This window comes from Salvelinus alpinus, chromosome 3 (genome assembly GCF_045679555.1).
Source record: "Salvelinus alpinus chromosome 3, SLU_Salpinus.1, whole genome shotgun sequence".
NCBI classification, from domain to species: domain Eukaryota; kingdom Metazoa; phylum Chordata; class Actinopteri; order Salmoniformes; family Salmonidae; genus Salvelinus; species Salvelinus alpinus.
The window spans coordinates 84,983,419-84,996,390 of NC_092088.1; the positions used below are offsets into that span (position 1 = coordinate 84,983,419).

A 12,972-nucleotide genomic window follows, 5' to 3' on the forward strand; every position below is an offset into this window, starting at 1 on the left:
TCATTCACACCTACACTTCTGTCAGTCACTCACACCTACATTTCAGTCAGTCCCTCAGTCACAAATACACTTCAGGCAGTCAGTCAGTCACACCTACACTTCAGGCAGTCAGTAAGTCAGTCACACCTACAATTCAGTCAGTCAATCAGTCACACCTACACTTCAGTCAGTCAGTCACACCTCCACTTCAGTCAGTCAGTCACACCTACACTTCAGTCAGTCAGTCAGTCAGTCACACCTACACCTCAGTCAGTCACTCAGATCTACAAGTCAGTCAGTCAGTCACACCTCCAATTCAGTCAGTCAGTCAGTCAGTCAGTCACACCTACACTTCAGTCAGTCTCTCACACCTACACTTCAGTCAGTCACTTACACCTACACTTCAGTCAGCCATTCAGTCACACCTACACTTCAGCCATTCAGTCACACCTACACTTCAGGCAGTCTCTCACACCTACACTTCAGTCAGTCAGTCACACCTACACTTCAGTCAGTCTCTCACACCTACACTTCAGTCAGTCACTTACACCTACACTTCAGTCAGCCATTCAGTCACACCTACACTTCAGACAGTCTCTCACACCTACACGTCAGTCAGTCAGTCACACCTACACTTCAGTCAGTCTCTCACACCTACACTTCAGTCAGTCACTTACACCTACACTTCAGTCAGCCATTCAGTCACACCTACATTTCAGTCAGTCACTCACACCTACACTTCAGTCAATCACACCTACACTGAACTGATCTTTCATGGGTTGTTTGCATTGCGTATCTTCCTCTTGAAGTTTGGATATTGAATATGGTATTGTACTCAGCTGCAGTTGTGTGGAACAGTTTACAAAAATAACAATAATATCAAGACATCTGTGTCATAGCATTATCATTATATAGAACAATATTACACAGAAAGAGTGGAGGACGATGACATTGAAATTAAAACTATTAATTAAAACTATTATTTATGCAACACAAATCGAATCCATACTTCAAGAAGATTGCTTCTGGCAAACACGCAGACTCACTAAGCATGCACAGAGCACAGTGTGTGATTTTCTGTGTGTGTGTGTGTGTTTGTGTGTGTGTGTGTGTGTGCTTGTACAAATGTGGTCAGTGATAGTAATCTGATTGAGAGTAATCTGATTATACTGTCAGTGTCACGACTTCCGCCGAAGTTGGTCCCTCTCCTTGTTCGGTCGGTGTTCGGCGGTCGACGTCACCGACCTTCTAGCCATCGCTGATCCTCTTTTCATTTTCTATTGGTTTTGTCTTGTCTTCCATCACACCTGGTTCTAATCCCATCAAATACATGGTGTGTATTTAACCTCTGTTCCCCCTCATGTCCTTGTCGGTGATTGTTTATTGTAACTGTTTGTGTACGTCTGTACTGGTGTGTATTTAACCTCTGTTCCCCCTCATGTCCTTGTGGGTGATTGTTTATTGTAACTGTTTGTGTACGTCTGTACTGGTGTGTATTTAACCTCTGTTCCCCCTCATGTCCTTGTCGGTGATTGTTTATTGTAACTGTTTGTGTACGTCTGTACTGGTGTGTATTTAACCTCTGTTCCCCCTCATGTCCTTGTGGGTGATTGTTTATTGTAACTGTTTGTGTACGTCTGTACTGGTGTGTATTTAACCCTCTGTTCCCCCTCATGTCCTTGTCGGTGATTGTTTATTGTAAGTATTGTGTACGTCTGTACTGGTGTGTATTTAACCTCTGTTTCCCCTCATGTCCTTGTGGGTGATTGTTTATTGTAACTGTATGTGTACGTCTGTACTGGTGTGTATTTAACCTCTGTTCCCCCTCATGTCCTTGTGGGTGATTGTTTATTGTAACTGTATGTGTACGTCTGTACTGGTGTGTATTTAACCTCTGTTCCCCCTCATGTCCTTGTGGGTGATTGTTTATTGTAGTGTATGTGTACGTCTGTACTGGTGTGTATTTAACCTCTGTTCCCCCTCATGTCCTTGTGGGTGATTGTTTATTGTAGTGTATGTGTACGTCTGTACTGGTGTGTATTTAACCTCTGTTCCCCCTCATGTCCTTGTGGGTGATTGTTTATTGTAGTGTATGTGTACGTCTGTACTGGTGTGTATTTAACCTCTGTTCCCCCTCATGTCCTTGTGGGTGATTGTTTATTGTAAGTGTATGTGTACGTCTGTACTGGTGTGTATTTAACCTCTGTTCCCCCTCATGTCCTTGTGGGTGATTGTTTATTGTAGTGTATGTGTACGTCTGTACTGGTGTGTATTTAACCTCTGTTCCCCCTCATGTCCTTGTCGGTGATTGTTTATTGTAAGTGTATGTGTACGTCTGTACTGGTGTGTATTTAACCTCTGTTCCCCCTCATGTCCTTGTCGGTGATTGTTTATTGTAAGTGTATGTGTACGTCTGTACTGGTGTGTATTTAACCCTCTGTTTCCCCTCATGTCCTTGTCGGTGATTGTTTATTGTAAGTGTATGTGTACGTCTGTACTGGTGTGTATTTAACCTCTGTTCCCCCTCATGTCCTTGTGGGTGATTGTTTATTGTAGTGTATGTGTACGTCTGTACTGGTGTGTATTTAACCTCTGTTCCCCCTCATGTCCTTGTGGGTGATTGTTTATTGTAGTGTATGTGTACGTCTGTACTGGTGTGTATTTAACCTCTGTTCCCCCTCATGTCCTTGTGGGTGATTGTTTATTGTAGTGTATGTGTACGTCTGTACTGGTGTGTATTTAACCTCTGTTCCCCCTCATGTCCTTGTCGGTGATTGTTTATTGTAAGTGTATGTGTACGTCTGTACTGGTGTGTATTTAACCTCTGTTCCCCCTCATGTCCTTGTCGGTGATTGTTTATTGTAGTGTTTGTGTACGTCTGTACTGGTGTGTATTTAACCTCTGTTCCCCCTCATGTCCTTGTGGGTGATTGTTTATTGTAAGTGTATGTGTACGTCTGTACTGGTGTGTATTTAACCTCTGTTCCCCCTCATGTCCTTGTGGGTGATTGTTTATTGTAGTGTATGTGTACGTCTGTACTGGTGTGTATTTAACCTCTGTTCCCCCTCATGTCCTTGTCGGTGATTGTTTATTGTAAGTGTATGTGTACGTCTGTACTGGTGTGTATTTAACCTCTGTTCCCCCTCATGTCCTTGTCGGTGATTGTTTATTGTAAGTGTATGTGTACGTCTGTACTGGTGTGTATTTAACCCTCTGTTTCCCCTCATGTCCTTGTCGGTGATTGTTTATTGTAAGTGTATGTGTACGTCTGTACTGGTGTGTATTTAACCTCTGTTCCCCCTCATGTCCTTGTGGGTGATTGTTTATTGTAGTGTATGTGTACGTCTGTACTGGTGTGTATTTAACCTCTGTTCCCCCTCATGTCCTTGTGGGTGATTGTTTATTGTAGTGTATGTGTACGTCTGTACTGGTGTGTATTTAACCTCTGTTCCCCCTCATGTCCTTGTGGGTGATTGTTTATTGTAGTGTATGTGTACGTCTGTACTGGTGTGTATTTAACCTCTGTTCCCCCTCATGTCCTTGTCGGTGATTGTTTATTGTAAGTGTATGTGTACGTCTGTACTGGTGTGTATTTAACCTCTGTTCCCCCTCATGTCCTTGTCGGTGATTGTTTATTGTAGTGTATGTGTACGTCTGTACTGGTGTGTATTTAACCTCTGTTCCCCCTCATGTCCTTGTGGGTGATTGTTTATTGTAAGTGTATGTGTACGTCTGTACTGGTGTGTATTTAACCCTCTGTTTCCCCTCATTGTCCTTGTCGGTGATTGTTTATTGTAACTGTGTGTGTACGTCTGTACTGGTGTGTATTTAACCCTCTGTTCCCCCTCATGTCCTTGTCTGTGATTGTTTATTGTAAGTGTATGTGTACGTCTGTACTGGTGTGTATTTAACCCTCTGTTCCCCCTCATGTCCTTGTCTGTGATTGTTTATTGTAAGTGTATGTGTACGTCTGTACTGGTGTGCGTCGGGTTATGTTACCCATTGATTTTTATTATTATGTTTTCCGGTGGGTTTTTTGTAAATAAACTGCGCCGTTGGAAACACAGTTATTTCTCTCCTGCGTCTGACTTCTCTGCCGCCAGTTCACACCCTTACAGTCAGTGAGAGTAATCTGATTATTCTGTCATTGAGAGTAATCTGATTATACTGTCAGTGAGAGTAAACTGATTATACTGTCATTGAGAGTAATCTGATTATTCTGTCATTGAGAGTAATCTGATTATACTGTCATTGAGAGTAATCTGATTATACTGTCAGTGAGAGTAAACTGATTATACTGTCATTGAGAGTAATCTGATTATTCTGTCATTGAGAGTAATCTGATTATACTGTCATTGAGAGTAATCTGATTATTCTGTCATTGAGAGTAATCTGATTATACTGTCATTGAGAGTAATCTGATTATTCTGTCATTGAGAGTAATCTGATTATACTGTCATTGAGAGTAATCTGATTATTCTGTCATTGAGAGTAATCTGATTATACTGTCATTGAGAGTAATTTGATTATTCTGTCATTGAGAGTAATCTGATTATACTGTCATTGAGAGTAATCTGATTATACTGTCATTGAGAGTAATCTGATCATTCTGTCATTGAGAGTAATCTGATTATACTGTCATTGAGAGTAATCTGATTATTCTGTCATTGAGAGTAATCTGATTATACTGTCATTGAGAGTAATCTGATTATTCTGTCATTGAGAGTAATCTGATTATACTGTCATTGAGAGTAATCTGATTATTCTGTCATTGAGAGTAATCTGATTATACTGTCATTGAGAGTAATCTGATTATACTGTCATTGAGAGTAATCTGATTATACTGTAATTGAGAGTAATCTGATTATACTGTCATTGAGAGTAATCTGATTATACTGTCATTGAGAGTAAACTGATTATACTGTCATTGAGACTAATCTGATTATACTGTCATTGAGAGTAATCTGATTATACTGTCATTGAGAGTAATCTGATTATGCTGTCATTGAGAGTAATCTGATTATACTGTCATTGAGAGTAATCTGATTATACTGTCATTGAGAGTAATCTGATTATACTGTCATTGAGAGTAATCTGATTATATGGTAGCCAAATGAATCAGAAATTATGAGGGTAGAGGACTGGCAGCTGTTGACATATTCTAACAGCATACCTACATAGTTTATGGAGGTTAACATTTGCCAAAGGGTGAGTTTTTTTGTACTTGGGTGGTTGTGTGTGTGTGTGTGTGTGTGTGTGTGTGTGTGTGTGTGTGTGTGTGTGTGTGTGTGTGTGTGTGTGTGTGTGTGCGTGCGTGCGTGCGTGCGTGCGTGCGTGCGTGCGTGCGTGCGTGCGTGCGTGCGTGCGTGCGTGTGTGCGTGTCTGCGTCAGTATGTGTGTGTATGCATATGCGAGCAGAGTACACAAGGACTGTTGAAAAACAAGGAAAAGTGTTCACATTATTGAGAAGTGAATGAAAGGTTTGTTAATGAGTTATGTAAGAGGCTGATGAAACAGTGTGAGGCTGTCAAGACCAAAGTAGAAGCATTGGGGAAATAATGTTGTTTCTAGAGTGTGGAATGAAAATGGTTCTTTCACAGGGACTTCTATGTAGAAAATATATATATTCCCCTTTGGAAGGTTGGTGAACTTTAAAAGGTGAAATACACTGTTATTTCAAACAAGTCATTGTCTTCGTTTCTTCAATGTTCAACCAGCCTTTGCACTGAGGAAGGCATCTTAGAGGAGAGTGCACTGGTTGCTTGACTGTATTTTACACCATGTATAGTCCAGTGTACACAAATAACCATGACAGTCATTCTATGATTACAGTGGAAAAAGAGAGGAACTTATTATGAATAGCTCAGATTTGTCCATTAACGTTTGAATTTGAGAGTGGACAGGATGTCTTATATCGGTTTGGATAGTGGCCAAGGTGTCTTATCTCTGTTTTGATAGTGGCCAAGGTGTCTTATCTCTGTTTTGATAGTGGCCAAGGTGTCTTATCTCTGTTTTGATAGTGGCTAAGGTGTCTTATCTCTGTTTTGATAGTGGCCAAGTTGTCTTATCTCTGTTTTGATAGTGGCCAAGGTGTCTTATCTCTGTTTTGATAGTGGCCAATGTGTCTTATCTCTGTTTTGATAGTGGCCAAGGTGTCTTATCTCTGTTTTGATAGTGGCCAAGGTGTCTTATTTCTGTTTTGATAGTGGCCAAGGTGTCTTATCTCTGTTTTGATAGTGGCCACGGTGTCTTCTCTGTTTGGATAGTGGCCAGGGTGTCTTATATCTTTTTTGATAGTGGCCAAGGTGTCTTATCTCTGTTTTGATAGTGGCCAAGGTGTCTTATCTCTGTTTTTCTACATGCTACAGGCAGAAGAGGATGGGTCACCCTAGGCCAGGTTACTCTACATCACTTTGTGACAAAAGCTAATGTAAAAAGGTCTGAAATACATTTGATTGAGTTCTCATCTTCTCAACCCTTCTCTATCTGGCCCACACATGCCAGGGTTAGCTTGTGTTAGTGTGTGTTAGGGTGTGTGTGTGTTTACCTTCGCAGCCCCTCTCTATCTGGCCGACACATGCCAGGGCGTCTGACATCAGGTCCGGTAGGCGTCCGTTCAGGTCCACCGATGCTAGGCAACCCTGGAAGCCCTCCTTGGCGTGAACTAATTTGGGAAGCTCCTTGTACATCTCTTTGGCCACGCCACCTATATACAGGTCGCCTGTGAAGGACGGGGGAGGAAGAAGATGAAGAATAGTGGCATGTCAAGAAATTCAATCTCCAGACAAGCAACGTATAGGAAATAGCTCTCTGGTCGAAGTCTTACATTATTAATAGAAATGAAGAAGATGAGGTGAATACACATGAGGGGGAAGACAAAGGGACAGGAAGGGTTAATATCACTGGTGAGGTGACCACTGTGTCTATAATACAGCCTGCATGACTATTCAGAATGAGAAAGGGAGAGAACAGAAAAATGGATTGGTGCTGTTCAGTAAAACAACCCTATACATCAAGTCACTGTGTTCCGTCATATCCTCACATGATTTCTCCTTGCTATGACAATGACACTACACTACTTATTTCCTTCATCCCAAGACGTAGCTGCATGCCCACTGCAAGGCCTCTCCATCACAGATGACAACTCCACGGTGTCCCCCTCCCAGAGTGCAAATAACCTTGGCGTGACCCTGGACAACACCAACATCAAAGCAGTCACTCGCTCCTATAGGTTCATGCTCTACAACATCCGTAGAGTATGACCTCACCTTAAACAGGAAGTGGCACAGGTTCTAATCCAGGCACTTGTCATCTCCCATCTGGACTAGAGCAACAAGACCATGGTACTTGCCTACAGAGCAGCAAGAAGAACTTCCCCTCTCTTCCTTCAGCCTACACTCAAACCCTACACCCCGACCTGAGTACTCCATTCTGCCACCACACAAAATGCCTTTGACAGAAATGCCTTGTGGAACATTTTAACTTTCATGTTCCTTAATAACAAACTTGTATTCCATCAGTAAATATGAATACAATTGTTCAATTTCGAGCCTAGTTGTTTAGCCACAGAAAAAGGCAGGAACCTTCTCTCTAGCCATGAATTGCTGAGAAAATGAGTGGGCTGGACATGCCGAGAGATGAGTTTCAGATTGTTCTGCGGTGTAGCATCTTGTGTCTATAAAATGAGCTTATCGTTATGTTTAGATAATCCTTTCTACTGCAGTTTTTTTGAAATATATAATGTTAGCCATGGAGAACTACAAATATGTTGCTAATGCTCTCAATAACATTGCTGCCCTGAATGTATCAGGCGCTATCGACAAAGGTAAGTGGGAAAAAGTTGTGATGGCCTACTTTCTGGAGGACGATCGTGTCATGCTGACCCTCTCTGACTCTGAAAATGAATCAGACGAGGAGGAAATCCCTGATTTAGGTAAAAACATTTCAATTGAAGAAGACATTGTAGAGACTTCTGATGACAGTGATGGGGAAGAAACGGCAATCAACAGTTTTGTTGTCATGGAAGAAGTTGACCGAGTTTTGAAATCAGTTTCTGGTAGAAGCAGAGTATGATAAGGAGATGAATAGATTGATTGCAAATGCAGAGGGAGTTGAAAAGAGAACACAGAAGGCTGCTGTATAAAACACCTGTCTCTGGATTACATCTTCAAACGGAAGGGCAAGTGACAGAGAGGGAGAAAGATCTGATGATTCTTATGGTATTGCACACAGTCAGTGTGAACCAGAGTGACTTGACACAACAGATCAAGCAAGATGTACAAACAAAACGGAAACGACACAGGACGTCTCATTTAATGACAGGGGTTGCAGTTTGCCGTGAAGGATTCATCCATGTATACGGGTAAGAGTCTAGCTACAGTTTCAGATATTATACGTTTGTAATTTTGTCAGAAAGTTGTTTTCATTGTAAGTTAAAGCTGACTGTTAGCTAGCTAGCTGACGTTAGATGGCAGGCTTGCTAGCTAACATTACATGTATGATCTGTGTGTAGTAATGTTCTCAGAATGCCATTTCACATTGCTAGTTTTAGCCTAGTGTTAGCTAGCTAACTAGCTAACATTGAACCTATGTGGTTAACTGTAGCTAGCTATGACAATCGGTTTGTATTGCTAGTACTCTTTGGATTGGGATTATGGTTCATTGTTTAGCTAGCTAGCTACATGTCTAAACAAAAGACACCAAGTTAAACTGTTAGCTAGCTAGCTGACGTTAGATGGCTGGCTCGCTCGCTAGCTAAAATTATGTTTATGATCTGTGTGTAGTAATGTTATCTCAGAATTCCATTTCACATTGCTAGTACTCTGTGGATTGGGATTATGGTTGTTTAGCTAGCATGTCTAAACAAAAGACTCCACTTCGCCAGATGATTACATGACCCATCAAGTTAGCCATGTGTGTCTGACAGAGATTACGGCTATCTATTGTATAATAATGCTAAAGTATTTGTATCTGGAATTTGTCTTTCAGCATCAATAGAACACGCCTGACTCTCCTCCACCACTCATACAAGGAGAAGGGTCTAATTCCGATGGTTTAATGACAACACTTGGTATGTAAAGCATAAACAACAAGTTGTGACTATTGAGTTTACCTCCAACATGATTGGCACTACTTTTATTGATCTCACATTATTTCTGTATTTTCCAGAGGTATGTGTAGTCAGGCTGTGGAGAAGATTGCTGCTCCACATCTCAAGCACTAAGCAGGCAAATGACTTTCACGGAGCTATGTAAAGAGAAATACTTGATTGATGAAGGCATGTCATTCAGCAAAGGCAGCAGCGTAGTCATCAACTACATGCACCATTTCTTCAACAACTACAGAGTTTGGGAAACACGTGTGTACCTGAATTGTGATAACTGCAGTGGCCAAAACAAGAACACATTTGTGCTCTGGTATTATGCCTGGCGGACCATGCACAAGCTCCACCACAGTGTAGACCTTCACTTCCTGATCACAGGCCACACCAAGTTTGCCCCCGGCTGGTGCTTTGGCCTCATCAAGCATCGCTTCAGAAAGACCAAAGTGAACAGATTGTCTGAGATTGCTGGTGTTGTGAAGCACTTCAGATTAATATATATTGTTTTGCATTGTATGAGGTTATTCTTCTTATCTAAACTTGGGTGGTTGAACTGATGTTGTGCAAGGTTGTAATGTCTTCTCAATTGTTTTTGTTATTTCCTGTTTAACAGCTTCGATGCTCTGGAGCTGCTGCGCGACGCTGACATCCTTCCTCCCATAGATGGTCTGCCTGTACAAGCACCAACTGGACTGGACACAGCTAGACAAATTTATCTTGTTAAGAAGATCAGGGAGTTTTGTGACGAAGAGGCTATGGACACCTCAAAAGTGAGGTTACAAGTTTATCAACTTTCAAAGCAGAATTACTTTCCCATTGTTCCTCAAATGCAGTGTATGATATACAATTTTGTAGCTCTGTGTGAAAAACACAATTTCAAATGTTGCTACATAAGACCGAATCAAGGCGGTTGGTCAAATATGTGGCTGTCTCACCTAGCTGTCTTAAGATGAATCTGTAAGTCACTCTGGATAAGAGAGTCTTCTAAAAAAAAACAAATGTTAAATATACTTTATACACAGTTATAGACCAGTGTGGAACCACTGACCCCTACTGGAAAAAAGCAGGTACTGATATAAACTACATACATGAACAGAACTTCTTGTCTAGAACTGACAAAGGGCCTTGAAGTATGCATCTGTTCCAGGATACATAATAATAATAATAATAATAATAATACAAATAATAATAATTATGGGCCTTGTGATACAGTAATTCCATTAACAGGACCCTGACTGTCATCTGACTGTCATTAAAAGACTCCATGTCCAACAGCAGACCAGAAACCTCTGTCATGCTGTACCCCAAAACCATAACAATAGTGACTAACTCTGTCCAACAGCAGACCAGTAAGCTCCTCTGTCACTCTGTACCCATAATGTCACTCTCCGTCAGAGTAGAAAGTAACGTAAACCCCCAGCCCCAGGCAGCCTACCCTTCAGGTCCAGGTTCTTGGCTCCCATGGTGGTCTGGGTGGTGATCTTGGTGTCGATCTTGACGGTGTGGAGGTTGTTAGTGTCTCGTGAGATCATGACATTGTGCCAATGGTTATCATTCAGGGGCTTGTTGGAGTTGCCCTTGATCAGGTGAGCTCCGTTCCCCAGGTCTGATACGTAGTGCAGGTAGCTGGAAAAAGACAGGTAGTCACATGAATAATGATGCAGACAGACACACACCCTCCCTTCAATATGAATTACTATCCTATAGTACAATTTGTCGTAACAAACGTACCCCTTGACCAGCTCGACCACAATGAAGTCGTTTCCATCCCCGCTGTTGAACAGTATGAGTCCATCTGATGAGGTGGTCTTGAACTGGAAGAACAGGTGCATAGAGTAGTAGGCCTGGAGAGTGGTCAGAGCAACGTAGCTCAACCGAGACTTGAACGTGACAGGGTCGGCAATGATGTTCTTGAAGCCAATCATGGCGTTGAGCTCACAGTAGTCAATGTCACCATTCTTACACAGGTCTACAGAGAGAATAGAACAGATACTTTGTTGATATTTTTTTAACCAAGAACAGACACAATTTGTGAAGCACAATTCTGCAATGTACCTCCAGAGAGAGAGTACCATCTCTGGGGTGAAGTGCCTTGCTCAAGAGATCAACACTTCTCCATCTCCTGGCCCAGGACTTGAACCAGCAACCTTCCAATTACTGACATTCCGCTCTAACCTACGGGCAACCTACCTATGTAGGCCATGCCGTTGAAGGAGAGGCTCTGCAGGTGGCCTATGAAGTTAGAGGGCACCAGTGAAAGGAACCTCTTCTCCGTCACGATGCCCGTCTCAATGTTGTGGAACTCTAACTGGGTGTGGTCACCTGCCATTTGACCTATTGATTGATAGGAGGGAGTGTGAGAGGGATGAGGGGACATAGGTAGGGGGAGGTCATTCAAACAATGGGTTTATACACAAAGGGCTGGCTTCCCAATACGGATTAAGATTAATCGTGGACTACCACACTTGCTCAATGTTGAAATATCTTTCTAGTCTATGTCTATGTTTATGTGTAAGCCCACCTCAACCACTCCAGTACCCTGCACATTGAGTATGACCTGGATATATTGACTTGTAAATAATAACCTGTATATGCTGACCTGAAAAAACTGACCTGTAAACTGACCTGTATATACTGATCTGCATAATGACCTGTGTATACTGACCTGTATATACAGACCTGTAAGTACCGACCTGTATACTGACCTGTATATACTGACCTGTATATACTGACATGTATACTGACCTGTATATACTGACCTTTGTTTACTGACCTGTGTATACTGACCTGTGTATACTGACCTGTGTATACTGACCTGTATACTAACCTGTGTATACTGACCTGTAAATACTGACCTGTATATACTGACCTGTATATACTGACCTGTATATACTGACCTTTGTATACTGACCTGTGTATACTGACCTGTGTATACTGACCTGTGTATACTGACCTTTGTTTACTGACCTGTATATACTGACCTTTGTTTACTGACCTGTGTATACTGACCTGTGTATACTGACCTGTGTATACTGACCTGTATATACTGACCTGTATATACTGACCTTTGTTTACTGACCTGTGTATACTGACCTGTATACTAACCTGTGTATACTGACCTGTATATACTGACCTGTAAATACTGACCTGTATATACTGACATGTATATTGACATTTATACTGACCTGTATACTGACCTGTATATACATACCTGTATATACTGACTTGTATACTGACCTGTATATACTGACCTGTATATACTGACCTGTATATACATACCTGTATATACTGACCTGTATATACTGACCTGTATATACTGACCTGTATATACTGACCTGTATATACTGACCTGTATACTGACCTGTATATACTGACCTGTGTATACTGACCTGTGTATACTGACCTGTGTATACTGACCTGTGTATACTGACCTGTGTATACTGACCTGTATATACTGACATGTATACTGACCTGTATATACATACCTGTATACTGACCTGTATATACTGACATGTGTATACTGACCTGTATATACTGACCTGTGTATACTGACCTGTATATACTGACATGTATACTGACCTGTATATACATACCTGTATACTGACCTGTATATACTGAAATGTATACTGACCTGTAAATACATACCTGTATATACTGACCTGTATACTGACCTGTATATACATACCTGTATACTGACCTGTATATACTGACATGTATACTGACATTTATACTGACCTGTATACTGACCTGTATATACTGACATGTATACTGACCTGTATATACATACCTGTATACTGACCTGTATATACTGAAATGTATACTGACCTGTATATACATACCTGTATATACTGACCTGTATACTGACCTGTATACTGACCTGTATACTGACCTGC

The 12,972-nt window shown here is 41.4% G+C and overlaps 1 protein-coding gene across 18 annotated transcripts in view; it reads right to left on the minus strand.

Moving 5' to 3' along the window:
* LOC139571467 (neurexin-1a-like) overlaps positions 1-12,972 on the minus strand; it is an 865,000-nt gene that overhangs the window by 497,264 nt on the left and 354,764 nt on the right. For all 18 annotated transcript variants that reach the window (XM_071394377.1, XM_071394372.1, XM_071394379.1 and 15 more), the window contains 4 exons: positions 11,270-11,413; positions 10,811-11,048; positions 10,515-10,705; positions 6,527-6,700 (listed from right to left, as the gene is read on the minus strand). In XM_071394377.1, the coding sequence (XP_071250478.1) occupies positions 6,527-6,700; positions 10,515-10,705; positions 10,811-11,048; positions 11,270-11,413 (747 nt within the window). The remainder of the gene's footprint in view (positions 1-6,526; positions 6,701-10,514; positions 10,706-10,810; positions 11,049-11,269; positions 11,414-12,972) is intronic.